Raw genomic sequence first — 15,560 nt, 5'->3', positions numbered from 1 at the left:
GCAAGATGATTGTGAATGTCTCTCTGAAACATTCCCCATTTCAGGTGTCTTGCTCAAAGCCAAATACTAATCTTTACCCAAAAGCTAAGCTTTAACCTTAACATGTTGTTTCATTCAGACACCAAACCCTTAAATGCCATCGTAATTCAAATCGATCCCCAAGCACAGCTTTGATTAAGTCATGGAAAAATTTCACACAGATGTGATTTAGCCCTAGGTCCTAGAACAACATATAGACTGTCTGAGAGAAATGTTAACCTAACCTGGTTGTCAAGTTTTGGCTGGTTAAAGGGATAGTTCACCCAAAAAATAATTTTTTTGTCATGAATTACTCACCCTCATGTCGTTCCAAACCCATAAGACTTTTGTTCATCTGTGGAACATAAATTAAGATATTTTTGATGATGCTTCATGATAGTTCATGAAGAGATCGTGAAACTAATCCATATGAATTATGTGTATGTGGTATCCACACAGTTTGAGCTTACGCAGCACATTTCAGCTTCCTCAAGAACCAATGAGGTTCATTCTCATGTGTTATGCAGCACATTTGAGCTTCCTCAGGAACCAATGAGGTTAATTCTTGTGTTACGCAGGACGTTTGAGCATCCTCAAGAACCAAAGAGGTTCATTCTTGTGTTATGCAGCACATTTGAGCTTCCTCAAGAACCAATGAGGTTCATTATCGTGTTATGCAGCACGTTTGAGCTTCCTCAAGAACCAATGAGGTTCATTATCGTGTTATGCAGCACGTTTGAGCTTCCTCAAGAACCAATGAGGTTCATTATCGTGTTACGCAGCACGTTTGAGCTTCCTCAAGAACCAATGAGGTTAATTCTTGTGTTACGCAGCACATTTGAGCTTCCTCAAGAACCAATGAGGTTCATTCTTGTGTTACGCAGCACGTTTGAGCTTCCTCAAGAACCAATGAGGTTAATTCTTGTGTTACGCAGGACGTTTGAGCTTCCTCAAGAACCAATGAGGTTCATTCTCGTGTGTTACGCAGCACATTTGAGCATCCTCAAGAACCAAAGAGGTTCATTCTTGTGTTATGCAGCACATTTGAGCTTCCTCAAGAACCAATGAGGTTCATTCTCGTGTTACGCAGCATGTTTGAGCTTCCTCAAGAACCAATGAGGTTAATTCTCGTGTTACGCAGCACATTTGAGCTTCCTCAAGAACCAATGAGGTTCATTCTTGTGTTACGCAGGACGTCTGAGCTTCCTCAAGAACCAATGAGGTTCATTCTCATGTGTTACGCAGCACATTTGAGCTTCCTCAAGAACCAATGAGGTTCATTCTCATGTGTTACGCAGCACGTTTGAGCTTCCTCAAGAACCAATGAGGTTCATTCTTGTGTTACGCAGCACGTTTGACTTCCGCAAGAACCAATGCGGTTCATTGTTGTGGTACGCAGCAAGTTTGAGCTTGCGCAAGAACCAATGAAGTTTATTCTTGTGTTACGCAGTACGTTTGAGCTTCCTCAAGAACCAATGAGGTTCATTCTCGTGTTACGCAGCACGTTTGAGCTTCCTCAAGAACCAATGAGGTTCATTCTCATGTGTTACGCAGCACATTTGAGCTTCCTCAAGAACCAATGAGGTTCATTCTCATGTGTTACGCAGCACATTTGAGCTTCCTCAAGAACCAATGAGGTTCATTCTCATGTGTTACGCAGCACATTTGAGCTTCCTCAAGAACCAATGAGGTTCATTCTCGTGTTACGCAGCAGATTTGAGCTTCCTCAAGAACCAATGAGGTTAATTCTCATATGTTACGCAGCACGTTTGAGCTTCCTCAAGAACCAATGAGGTTCATTCTCATGTGTTACGTAGTACGTTTGAGCTTCCTCAAGAACCAATGAGGTTCATTCTTGTGTTACGCAGCACATTTGAGCTTCCTCAAGAACCAATGAGGTTCATTCTTGTGTTACGCAGCACGTTTGAGCTTCCTCAAGAACCAATGAGGTTCATTCTCATGTGTTACGCAGCACGTTTGAGCTTCCTCAAGAACCAATGAGGTTCATTCTCATGTGTTACGCAGCACGTTTGAGCTTCCTCAAGAACCAATGAGGTTCATTCTCATGTGTTACGCAGCAAGTTTGAGCTTCTGCAAGAACCAATGAGGTTAATTCTTGTGTTACACAGTACGTTTGAGCTTCCTCAAGGACCAATGAGGTTCATTCTTGTGTTACGCAGCACGTTTGAGCTTCCTCTAGAACCAATGAGGTTCATTCTTGTGTTACGCAGCACATTTGAGCTTCCTCAAGAACCAATGAGGCTCATTATCGTGTGTTAAGCAACAAGTTTGAGCTTCTGCAAGAACCAATGAGGTTAATTATTGTGTTACACAGTACGTTTGAGCTTCCTCAAGAACCAATAAGGGTTCATTCTTGTGTTACGCAGCAAGTTTGAGCTTCCTCTAGAACCAATGAGGTTCATTCTTGTGTTACGCAGCACGTTTGAGCTTCCTCTAGAACCAATGAGGTTCATTCTTGTGTGTTACGCAGTACGTTTGAGCTTCCTCAAGAACCAATAAGGTTCTTTCTCATGTGTTGCGCAGCACGTTTGAACTTCCCCAAGAACCAATGAGGTTCATTCTTGTGTTATGCAGCACATTTGAGTTTCTGCAAGAACCAATGAGGTTCATTCTCATGTGTTACACAAGACGTTTGAGCTTCCTCAAGAATCAATGAGGTTTGTTCTCGCATGTCAAGCAGGTTCGGTTGAGCTTCTGTTTATGTTCGCTGACACATTTTTTATATGTGAATAAAAGCCTAAATTAAATCTGTTAATCATATAAAGTGATCAAGTATCTTCAGAAAATTTGGACTAAACAGCTCATAATCCAATTCATATGGATTAGTTTTACGAACTTTTGGTAGTTGCATAGTTGTCTAGGAACAGAAAGTTCTCAGATTTCATTAAAAAGATCTTCATTTGTGTTCTGAAGATGAGTGTATATATAGAAGGTATATATACATGTATAGATATATATCGAAGATGAGTATATATATATATATATATAAATATATATATATATATATATATACATATGAGGGCGCAATAACCGTCCTCTCGCATATGACACGTTCAACAAAAAAGAGCATAATTTCATCTATTAGATGACATGGTCGTGATACTGTAATTCTAAATCAATTCCCAAACACACTTTGATAATGCCATGACAAATATCTTCAGAAAAAATGGATTCCAGCATGGATAGCTCACACCAGCCAAATCAAGTCTGAACCACAGATGTCTGCTAAACTCAACAAACCAAACTTTATTCAACATTTTCTGAAGTTCTTAGGACGATGAGCTCTGAGACATCCGTACAAAGTGATTTGAAAGTCACAGAGTGAGCTCGCTCCATCAAAGCATCCAGCTGGGTGTTGAACGAGATCCCAGACTCACTCTGCGCTCACCTGTTTTCGGCACTCTAACGATTGTGCGTCATCAAAACTTCTCTCCCACTTTTTCAAATGAAATTGGAACAGCAAGACTTGGACAAAAAGCGTCACATTATCCCTTATCAATTAAAGTTGTTTGGTTGGAGATAAATGACGGTTAGTACGAGAAAAGTGAGATTACTAACAAAAATATATATCTTTAGTTAAACTGATAATGGTTAACAACAGCTTGGGCTTTCCTATAAAGCTCAGTGATTCCCAATCAGACGTACATGGAAAGATATGGATTTTAGGAAACAATATAAATAAACAAAAACATATTAGGGTCAGGTTAAAATAATTTAAATAATATACAAAATATTGATAAATTACTATACAATTTTATACTATAAAAACTACATTAATTAGACATATTATTATATATTTATACATATATTCACAAATTTCTCAAAACTCTAAGTATACATGTTTATTTTCACAAGGTCAAAATCTTAAAAATAGTTAAAACGCTAAGTTTCTATTTAAGCTATTCAAGTAAATTATGAGTTTCAAAGTAACATACATGAATTTTAGTGTAGATGATGAGGCTGTTGGGGTACATAAGCCCTTATAGTGCTATAACTGATGTACATTCATTCATGGCTTGTCTTACTAAAAGGTAATTTCAAACCACTCTCTATGCTGTCAATCTAAATTCATAAGAAGTCATAACCACCTGCAGCAGTTTCGTCCGGAGGCACCTTGCCGCCACAGGCATTAACCAGCTTATAACGCCTCTGGGATGGCTGTGACGATGATAAAAATCGGTTACAGGTTAACAGCGACCGAGTCAGGCATCCGTCATAAATTTCTTCAGTTTTGCGTGACATTACAGGTGGTGATAAATCATTAAATGTGCTAAATTATACCCTCAGTGCCACTGCTCAATATTCCCGATATGCTCAGTATTCTATAAAGAGACAAAGGTGAAGCAAAAATGTGAGAAATTGAGCCATTTGACTGAAGGATCTTTCAATGTCTTTTGTCATGAATACAGCAGTGAGATCTCAATTCAGGTGGTGCCACTGTCAACATTAGGAGTACATTATGCATGTGTGTATGAGTGCATGTTAGTTTAGTGGGGTTGGGAAAGGTGAATTAATTCCTTTGCAGGTAATTATAATGTTGTCAATGTTTTCGGTTTTTTACCGGGGAGTGAAGTCATGTCTGTAAAGGTCTCAGCTGATAATTTGCACGCTCCATAGACCTGCCAACCGGCCTGTAAAAAGTGGCATGTCACATTCTGGTAACCTCTTTGCCCCCAATCTTTGCACTACATGCCACAGCAAATACCCTTCCACTACTGGAGGCTGACACCCTCAACCCTAACGTGCCACACACACAAACTAACACACACCATCTCCCAGTTCTACAACGTAATAACCTTTTAAAAGTCACAGCATGTACAGTTTTTCCTCTGTCATTTGCCTCTACAATCCCTTCTTGGGGGGGTTTCAAACTTTTTAATGCCAAAGGACTTTCAAATATGATGATCTTCTTCCTAAAATACAAAGGCAGTTTATATTTTCAGACTCAATGATGTTGTCATTTTAATAAAACAAAGAGAACTTTTTAAAATATTGTCTGAAAAAAATTGTTAATTCAAATTAATTGTTAAAAAAATCATTTTGTATAGTGCTTTTCACAATAAACAATGGTCTCTGAAATTTTAAGCAGAACCCTGACTTTAAACACAAAGTTCTGTAATGAAACTCTAGATGACGCAGGCTGATAGGTCCTTAACTCAATATGCTTGCAATCATCATTCTCTATAGGATACAGCTGATTGGTTCCTGCTGTATCAGTAGCCAATGAGCTCGCAGCTCAAAGCATTTGCTGTAGCAGTTGCACTGCACTTTCAGAAACCCTCCACCTTCCCCAGCTCCACCTGTATAGATCTGTTTTGGGTAATTCATGTACGCTATATTGTGCAGCAGCATGTCTTACTTGCTCAGCAGCAGCAATAACAGAAGCAGCGTAGCAGATATATTCAGCCAAGACCAATCATATCAACATTGTCATATCCATTACCATGCCAAACACCCCGAGAATTGTCATGACAGAGCTATAACTATGCAACTGCAAAGCATTTTACTGTATAGTTATGCAGATTTTTTTTCCTGGTGGCAAGATCTTTTCCTAAAACGTCCATCTTCCTCAAATAATATTGTAAACACAAATCCAAAATTGTACATTCAGTGTCACATTCAGTAAATGTTTGAAAGGATGTTTCCAGGATGACAATGTCAAGATGCATCCCAGCAAGCAATAGCCGTCATTTCACCGTCTCGGTTAACTACAGACCCGATATAGTCCGACTATATGTATTTCAGCCAAAATAACCTTGAATTTGGTTACATGTCGTTTTTGCCAAAATAACCTTAAATTTGGTTACATGTCGTTTTTGCAAAAAAACCTTAAATTTGGTTACATGTCGTTTTTGCCAAAATAACTTGCGAGATGTGTGATATTCCATCATGTAAGCAAAGTCAAAAGTGATTACAAGGTGTTTAGTTTCATGTCCATGATCTAGATGACCCTAGATGTTCTAGTCTATTGGGCATCTATTACATTTTCACTGATAGCCCAAATGTTGCCTTGTTTTAGCCTAGATGTCAGGGTTGTGTTTGGACGGCTATTAAAGGGTTAGTTCACCCAAAAATGAAAATTCTGTCATTAATTACTTACCCTCATGTCGTTCGACACCCATAAGACCTCCGTTGATCTTCGGAACACAAATGAAGATATTTTAGTTGAAATCTGACTCACTGATTCATAACGCTTCGAAGCTTCATGATGCCGTGTTTTGAAATCGTCATCTCGTTATTTAGGGTTTTTTTGCGCACAAAAACTATTCTCGCCGATTCATAAAGTTATTGTAGAACCACTGTAGTGAGATGGACTTTGTAACGACGTCTTTAGTACCTTTTAAGGGTCTTGAGAGTGAACCGTGCATTGTGCCAATGGAGGCCTTTCAGAGCCATCAGATTTCAACTAAAATATCTTCAGTTGTGTTCCGAAGATCAACGGAGGTCTTACGGGTGTCGAACGACATGAGGGTAAGTAATTAATGACAGAATTTTCATTTTTGGGTGAACTAACCCTTTAAATGTCTTTTAAACGCAAAATTGCTTGCTGGGATCAGGCTCAAATTGTGACAGAATGGTTGGGAGGGAGCATGAAGAGTCCAGAACTTAAATTCATTGAAAGTGGGATGTGCAGGAGTAGACTTTACAGAGGGCTTGACTCTTGTAATGCCAATACAAGATCTGGACCAAAAATTGATGCACTTTTTGATGGAAATAACATCACAACATTTATTTACATCAAGAGGAGCTACAAGAAGATCGTGTTTTGAGACAATGCAAGCTGACTTGTGAAAACATTTAAAGTGGTTCTCACTGTATTAAAGGCTCATAAATGTCTTTGTGTGTCCAGATGTGTACGATAAAGACAAGTACAAATGATCTCCACCTAAAGCATGCAAAGGGTTCTGGGTTTATACCGAACGTCTCCCACAAGTCTTCCCATCCAGAGTGGCAGTTTCCTTATTGTTAGATTGTGTTTTGCACACACCTAATAAACAGCACAGCTCACGATCAGCTTTAACCTGTCGCTACTTCACGGCACAGATGTTTTAAGTGATGGGGAAAAAAATGCTGTTTCAAGGAGAGAGGCCTCACAGGTAAGTTATGACTCTTTCCAGCAAGCTGTAAATTGCCTTTTTTGTTGTTTCTATCTTTTCTCTGTCACTAAGGGAAAATAATCTGCTGGGCTGTGGAGTAATTCTACATGGATGGGTTTCTTATTACCGCGACTAGAGCGGCTGGGCCTTGGAGATGACAGCCCAGCGAGGCAGCAGGCGAGCGGAGAGAAACAGTGAAAGCGATGAGGCATCAGTCAGCAGCTTTACTGCTCGCTCTGAGATAAACACCCAACAAATAAATAAATTCATGCAAGAGAGGCCTGTAAATATGAGCGTCTAGCAGCTGGGTGCATGACAGAGTGATACAGGGGTGAAACGCTCACACATATGTGCACACACACACACACACACACACACACTGTACACACAAGCTCATTGTAAAGTTCAGCGAACCCTTTTCCTATCACTAGAGGGCACTTAAGCTACACACATCTCGGGTTTGCATAAAGACACCTTTTAGACATGGAATTGACTCGTTCATAAGAGCAGCTTTCAACCTCAGATTCAGATTTGAATCGGCACAGAGCATCCCCGAAAAATCATCCACTGTTTCCCAAAAGCTTTTTGGTTCTGTATTGCTAGACAGTATTATCTTCAAAAAATCTTCAAACTCTGTTTAGGGTCTTTCATCTTAGCCCCCTTAAAAAATCTGTGAATAACTTAGCTGTGAATCCATCACTAATCATTCATTGAAAGTACTCATTAAAGGGGTCATTTTATAAAAAAATTTTATACTGTTGTCTGAGGTCTACTTGTGAATTTTGCGTGGTTTTTACATTCAAAAACATCATAATGAATAAGCAATAGGCTATTTTCTGCCCTGGTTTTGAGCCTCTCTCAAGACACGCTCGGTTTTTATGGGCGTGCCGCACTGAAGACTTGGAAGTAAACGCCCACTGCTATGATTGGATAAGCTTTGTATATTTCACGAGTTCGCACTTTCATATAATTTATAGAGAGTAATTCAATGCGAATTTGGCGTGCTGTCCGGGGGGAGGGCTTCAAGCTCGGAATTAGGCCCGAACCCAGAGTACCCCCCGTATATGTAAGTGGTTTAGAGTAAAAAGTGTGGAGAAGGGGTGGTGGAGGGTTGCTGATAACTGTCAACAAACGGAGGTAGGACTGCTGCGTGTATATATACCTCTATTTTTGATTAGCTGAGTGCTCTCCACCTGTGTCAATTATCTGAACGTGCTTCTCCCGAACCTTGTTAATAAAACATAATTGAATGAGCTTCGGCTCCCCCATGAGTAAGCGTGAGGCATTGTTTTGAAAGCGTGTGGGAAAACGTCAACCGTAATGATTGACCCAAAGGGCTTGCAAAAGGTCTTTATCAAACAAACACAATGATTTATCTCTCATCCACCCGCAATTAATATGAATGTTATTTTATATTACTTGGCCTGCCCGATCGGTGGATATACGCGCGTGCAGTGATGGGAATAACGGCGTTACAGATAAACGGCGTTACTAACGGAATTATTTTTTTCAGTAACGAGTAATCAAACGAATTATTGTTTCTCCCGTTACAACGCCGTTAGCGTTACTGAGGAAAAAAAATGTGGCGTTAGTCGCGTTACTATAATTGAGCTCACTGAAGCGTTTTTCATCCCAACAGGCTCTCTGTCAGTCGGACCTGCAACGTGTGTGTGTGTGTGTGCGTGTGCGCGCGCACCAGCCATGCGTGTTGGGGGTGGGTGCGGTGGTTCACATAACTGATGATGATTGGTGGGTGGGAGACAAGGTTGAAGTTGATAGGTTGAGTTCACACCTATTTTTTTCACGGTCTATGGTTCACACACACACCTACAACGCACACGCATATGCACATTCAGCGATGGTCCAATGACTTCAAAGGTAGCTTTCGCAAACTGGAAGTATAAGTGCTACTTTTCCCTCGTTGAGGTGAAAGGTAAGAATATTTATGTAACGTGCAACTTATGCCCAGGAAGAAAGAGTCTCTCCACGCCGGTGGCAAGTGATCCTGAAGCGCCTTACATCATCATATGCCACAAAATTAGTGGCTAAAAACCCAGGTGATAACGTGAGCTCCACTACCAAAGGAAAGTATAGTACTGATAATATTTACACAATATTTACACTATAGTAGGCCTACTGATAATATTTACAATAATGCATTGAATTTGATATGTGTCTCTCACATTGTCCCACAGCAACATTACAATAGTGTACATTAATGTACAATGTTTTATAATAATAATTTATTCTATTTAGTGTCCAATTCATTCATTTAACATATCTAATATTGGGGACATCCAAGTTATTTAACATATTTGAACATTTGGAAAAAAAAAAAGTAACGCAGTAATTACTTTCCCTGGTAATTAGTTACTTTTATAATGATGTAAATTAGTTACTAACTCAGGTACTATTTGTAAGAAGTAACTAGTAACTATAACTAATTACTTTTTTAAAGTAACGTGCCCAACACTGCGCGCGTGCCAAGTACGTTGCAGACAGCATGATCAAAACTTCTGCGATTGTATTTTTCCTTCAAATATCAAATCAAGAGAGTGAACAACGAACATCAAGAAAGGAATGTTATTTCACTATTTAAGATGATACGTATTGGTAGCCCGTCTGGAAAACACACAAGCCCTGTGACAGCGTGGTAAGTTATGTACACAATGCAACATTGTATTTGATCTGTAACAATGCCATACTATCACATATAAAAAATTTTTTTACTCACATTAGTGTGTTGCTTCATTCATTCATGTAATCTCATCCTGTCTGCAAATCCAGTCTCTTGTTTTTCGAATCGAGTGAAATGAACATACGTGCAATGTCTTCCTCACGTAAGCTGGATTTTCATTCAAAATAAAGTTCAACCACACATTTCTAATATTAGAATCCGAAGGAAGCTTATGCAGCGACTGCGTTCTTCCACAACCAGACAGCGCAATACCTTGCAATCTTCGGCATGTTTTTTGCTCGGTAGCGCGGTCCGTTTAGCTCCACGAGTCAGTGGGCGGGGCTACAGAAGCAGGCATACATATTTATCTGTTGAGCCGGCATATTCTGAGATCGAGTGTTTTCTGGGCCTGGTGTCAATAAAAGCTTTTCTTTGACTAACAAGGAACTTTTCAGCTCTGAAACTTACAGGATATTCTTATATCACGATGAACTTTTATATATCAAAGGCTCAAGGGAAAGTTGATTTCTCAATTCATCACCCCTTTAAATATCATTCCTTCGTCAGTGCTGGTTGCTGTGCAGTTGCTAAGGTGTTCTGGGTAGTTGCTATGGCATTACTAAGCAGCTACTATGCAGTTGTTGGGGTATTCTGTGTGGTTTCTAGGGTGTTGCTAGGTCATTCTTGGTGGTTTCTTAGGCATTGGTTGTTAATGTGTTCTGGGTGGTTGCTATGCAATTGCTAGGGTATATTTTGGATGGTTGCTAGACAATTACAAAGGTGTTCTGATTGGTTGCTAGAGAGTTGCTAAGCAATTGCCAAGGTGTACTGGGTGGTTGGTATGGCAGTTACTATGAGATTGCTAGGCATTGATAGGGTATTATTGGGCGTTGCTAAGGTGTTCCAATTAAAGGAAACATATTCCCTAAATGAGTCCACCTGGGACTAAAATCCTAGAGTTGCACCTAATCTTAATAATGGATTGTACACCTGCTGGTGTTTGCTCAGAAGTAGCTTTTAAAGCAGGAGAAACCTTAACCCTTAGGACACTGACCTGATTGTTGATGAAATTGGCCTTCTTTTCTCACCGAAACATTCCCACTGCATTATGCTCTTACGAACACTCGCATGGACACGCTCACACCACATCCTCATCGACACGACTTAGCCAGTCAACGTCTCTCGTGTGTCTAACAGCCAACCGGGTCAAAGCCTCGCTCTCTGATAATGATTACCAGAATAATTAAGAGATCAATGAATGAGCATTGCTCCCGGTAAATAAGGGGATGGAGTTGTACGACCGGCATTCAGCTTAGACGCAGGGAAGAGAGCCGAGCTTCAATAGAGTGACATTATCACCCCAGCCTTCAGTATCGAACCGTGACGCCACCCAGTATGTCGCTCGGTGCACCTACATTGGAGAGATAATTTCAGAAAGTAAGACAGCAGCACAAGTCATTGGCTTTTGACTACAGAGCTGCAGCATCGATTCGAGAAAATCGAGTCTTTACACCAGCCATATGTTCTTCATGAGGGGGAAAATTCAATGAAAGTGGAGTTCTTGATCGCTCTAGTTGGAGAAAGACTCTTTAGGGAAGATACGTAGTGACCAGGGTGTTTGCTTGTCACTGAACAAACCAACTCACAAACAACTTATAACCAACAGGATCCAGGTCCTCTTCAATATCTCTCTGTCAATAATACTACCCGTGGTCCCTGTATCTAAAGACCCAAAACTTAATCAGTTCACTATGAGACAGAACAAATTTGGAGAGGTGAAACAAAATGAGAAGTTGGTCCTTTATCTGTTCAATTTTATCCTTCAGACAGCTGGAGGCTTCAGGGTCAGAGATACCCGAGGAGAACAGAGAGAAACAGAAGTGTAGAAGGTCTATAAAAACTGGAGAAAACTATCTGTTAGTATTCCCATTCATCTCAATGAACACTGTCCCAAATCCTTCAGTAGTGACTATTTTGAGATGTGATGTGAAAGGTAGCAAACTACACGTCTGTGCTTTGCTAAGCCTCCAAAAAAATGTATAAATAATGAATGAATACAATAATTAAACAAATACATGTACAATACTATTCAAAACCTTGGGCTTTGTAAGAGTTTTTAATGTTTTTGAAAGAAGACTCTTATGCTCACCAAGGCTGCAATTACTTGATCAAAATGACAGTAAAAACAGCAATATTGTGCAAACCTTTTTACTGTAATATACATGTATGTAATTTATTCCTGTGATGATAAAGCTGAATTTTAGTGTCACATGATCCTTCAGAAATCATTCTAATAAGCTGATTTGCTGCTCAAGAAACATTTATTATTATCAATGTTGAAAACCGTTGTGCTGCTTACTATTTTTGTGGAAACCATGATACATTTGTATAATTCTTTTATTAATAGAAAGAACAGCATTTATTTTAAACATTATAAATGTCTTCAGAATTACTTTTCAATTTAAATGCATTAAAAAAACTAACTCAACCCAAAAGTTTTTAGTTTTTTATATAATATTGCACTGTATATTTTTTACAGAGTAGAGTTATATTATGAGCTGAAGAAGGAATGAAAGGATACAGCCGTCCTCAGTGTATGGCACAGGTGAGGTGCTTGCTGCGGTCAGGTAGCTGTAGAAGGAGACCTCCAGCGTGTAGCAGTACGACGTGTCGTCCAACAGACCACCCAGGAAGCGTCGGCCGGTGCCGGCTTTGACCTGATCACGGTTAAACGTTGTACTGGACTGGAGAGGACACAGAGAGATATAGCACAACAGAATGATTAATAACGATAAAACAGATACCAACAATAAGACATACTTGGGAGCACTTTTTTGGAGTGGGGAAATCATCGCTGTTATTGGCTGATAACTCTTTTAATGCCTGCCTATCTGCATGAATGGGTCAAACGAGTGAAAATGGATGGAGTAAACAGCTCGCCTGCTCAGAAATCACCATGTTTGATCTTGTTTGAATATAGATGAACTTGAAATTGCTTGGGGGAAAAAAAGATCTGAGAGTGAGCATTTTTTTTAGGAAGTACTTAGCTCGGTTAAATTAAAAGGGCATCTCCTCCATGCCTGCAATGACACCTGCTGTGTTTACTGAGGATTTGTTGACTAATGGTCCAAAAAGAAGGTGACTATAAATAATACATGAACAGTCAGTATTAATAAGTTAAAGCACAAAATAAGCTTGTTACTCTATTTTTGTATATAATTATTATATAAGCAATCTAAAACTGTTTACAAATGCTTGAGACTTTGATTTGACATTTAGTAAGTTGTATTATATTGTATTATTTATTAAATAACTGAACTACTATTTCAGTATCAAAGGCTATGGTAATAGAAAGAACAACCAATAATTAAAGGGATAATTAATAACTTTAAATGATTAAATCTAAAATAATAAAAATTATATATATACATTATTTATTTAATAAAATAAAAAATATAAATAAAAATGAATTAAGATAAAATAATCTGTTAGCTAATTGCGACTATATCACGCAAAGTCAGAGTTGTGAGATAAAAACTCGAAATGACCTTTTTTATTTTTTATTCTGTGGCAGAAACAAGCTTCCATAGATATCAGCAGTTTTTGGGGAAAGACAAATAATAAAACACTCAATAATTAGCCTGAAAAGTTCCCCCCACTAAACCGATTTTATTGTACACTAGGCTCAGAATTACCACAAGGAGGAAGCTATTGATTGGATTTAGGAAACTAATTATGGATCACATTGGATTGGCCTGATCATTTATGCCTCTTTGTCCATTACAAAAGTACTTAAGCATGCTGGCAACTTTTCCCTGCTCTCCACTTTTCCTGCAGTTGTGCTTGCTTACACTGCACTCTCTGTGCCTTTCCATGGCTCAGCTATAATGGCTGGTAAATGTTTGCTTTTGCCCAAGAAAGGTGACTGATCTAGTGTCAGCGTGACGTGTAGCTGGTGGCTAAGCGCAGTTGAGACATGACTCTCTCCAGAGGCAGCTCTCCCTCAATATGCTGGATGAACTTTGGGATGGCTGTGTGCTGAATAGGCAGAGAGAGAGGGCAACATGCCAGCTGGAGACCTGCCCTCTATGCCCTCCTGTCACAAACACACACACACACACACACACACACACACACACAAAACAAATGCATAACAATGCTTCAGAGAGCTTAGCTTCCAAACCCACATGGTGCATTAGATCCACAAAGACAGCTTACCCTTAAATTGAGCACGCACGTCACACGCACACACACAAAACACAAACAGCATTTATAGAGAATCATAAATAATGTGGTGAAATTTTTTTTTCTGCGAGGCAGAGAATAGTCATGGGCTGTGAAAAGCGGCTCTTTGTGTAAGTATGAGAGAAGTCTGCAAGTTCTAGATGGGTGACTGGGCAGTAAAGGTTAGTCCTCTGCCCGTATTCTGAGCTACTGAAATGTCACACTTTCTGCATGCTGAAGGTCACTGTTGCAGGCTGGAGGTACTGCATGCTGACAAAGAGAGCGACACACAGCATTAGGGGCCGCAGGGAGGGGAGAAGGGACCTCCACAATGGGACCATCACTGGAGTAAAACTGTAGGTAAGCAAAATACAGCGCTATGTTGAGGTCACACACACACGGATACACACACACCCACACACACTCCGCCCTCTGGGAAACAATCACATCCATCTGTCCAACCATCCACTTGTCTATCCATTCATCCATTTAGCAAGTTTTTAACCATCCATCCATCCATTTATCCGTCTGTCCAGCCAATCTACCTCCCAGTCTATCTGTCTCTCTATCTACACATATTTCTCTCCATCCATCTGTTTTTTCTGCTGACAATCAATCTACCCATTTACCTATCTACACATTTATCTATAGATATTTCCATCCATCCCTTCATGCTCCTCCCTATCCATCTACATGTCTACCTGTTAATTTACCCATTTTTTCATCATCAATCCATCCATCCATCCATCCACTTATCTATTTACCCATCTATCTATCTATCTATCGACCCATCCATCCATCCATTTTCCAGAAAAATTAGCTCTGGCTGGCAAACACCTTTGAACTATCAGAAGAAAAAGGAAAAAGAACTTTGCCGTGAGTATATAAGGGCCTTAACCTCTTAACTGTCTGGCACTCTTTTTTTATCGCCTTTTTTTCGTATCATATATTTTAGTAATTATCATAAATTAGGTATCATTCGAAAGCTTACGAACTCAAAATTCATCCTGTGAAAACCGTTTTGAAATTGGACGTTGCGTTACCATGGAAATGGTACTTTAATTTTTCTAGCTGGCTCTTCCCCTAGTGGGCGGTGTCATGTTTCATATTAAAACATTTATTTTAACTACTTTATAATCAAAATCTTTTCTAATCTTAACAAAACGCATATCGTCGGAAAGGTCTGAGTCTCAAGATTCCATATTTGGTTCCATTTAGGTGTTTTGTGATGGAAGTGACATTTGGACAAAAACTTACAGGAAAATGCATCAAAAAAACAATCAATGGAATTTGAATGACACCCGGTGGCTATTTTTGGTATAACGCCTAAACAAAATCTCATGGGAACTTCAATTTTTGTGATATCAACTTCAAATTTGGAACACAACTTGGTTAGACATATGGCTTCGATTTTATAGTAATTTTAGATCAAAACATTATTGTAAAATATATATTTTATATAAAATAAAAAATATTTAGTACAGTATTTTTTATTTACAGTACATTTAGACTTCCATAACTTT

At 39.2% G+C, this 15,560-nt stretch overlaps 1 protein-coding gene across 2 annotated transcripts in view; it reads right to left on the bottom strand.

Annotated features, from left to right (window-relative positions):
* The window catches only part of agbl4 (AGBL carboxypeptidase 4), a 498,974-nt gene that overhangs the window by 11,724 nt on the left and 471,690 nt on the right, over positions 1 to 15,560 (bottom strand). For both annotated transcript variants that reach the window (XM_079826732.1, XM_079826733.1), the window contains one exon: positions 12,395 to 12,557. In XM_079826732.1, the coding sequence (XP_079682858.1) occupies positions 12,395 to 12,557 (163 nt within the window). The remainder of the gene's footprint in view (positions 1 to 12,394; positions 12,558 to 15,560) is intronic.

The sequence above is a fragment of the Gobio gobio genome (genome assembly GCF_949357685.1).
Source record: "Gobio gobio genome assembly, chromosome: 10".
Classification (NCBI taxonomy): Eukaryota; Metazoa; Chordata; class Actinopteri; order Cypriniformes; family Gobionidae; genus Gobio; species Gobio gobio.
This window is presented reverse-complemented; position numbering and strand designations above follow the sequence as displayed.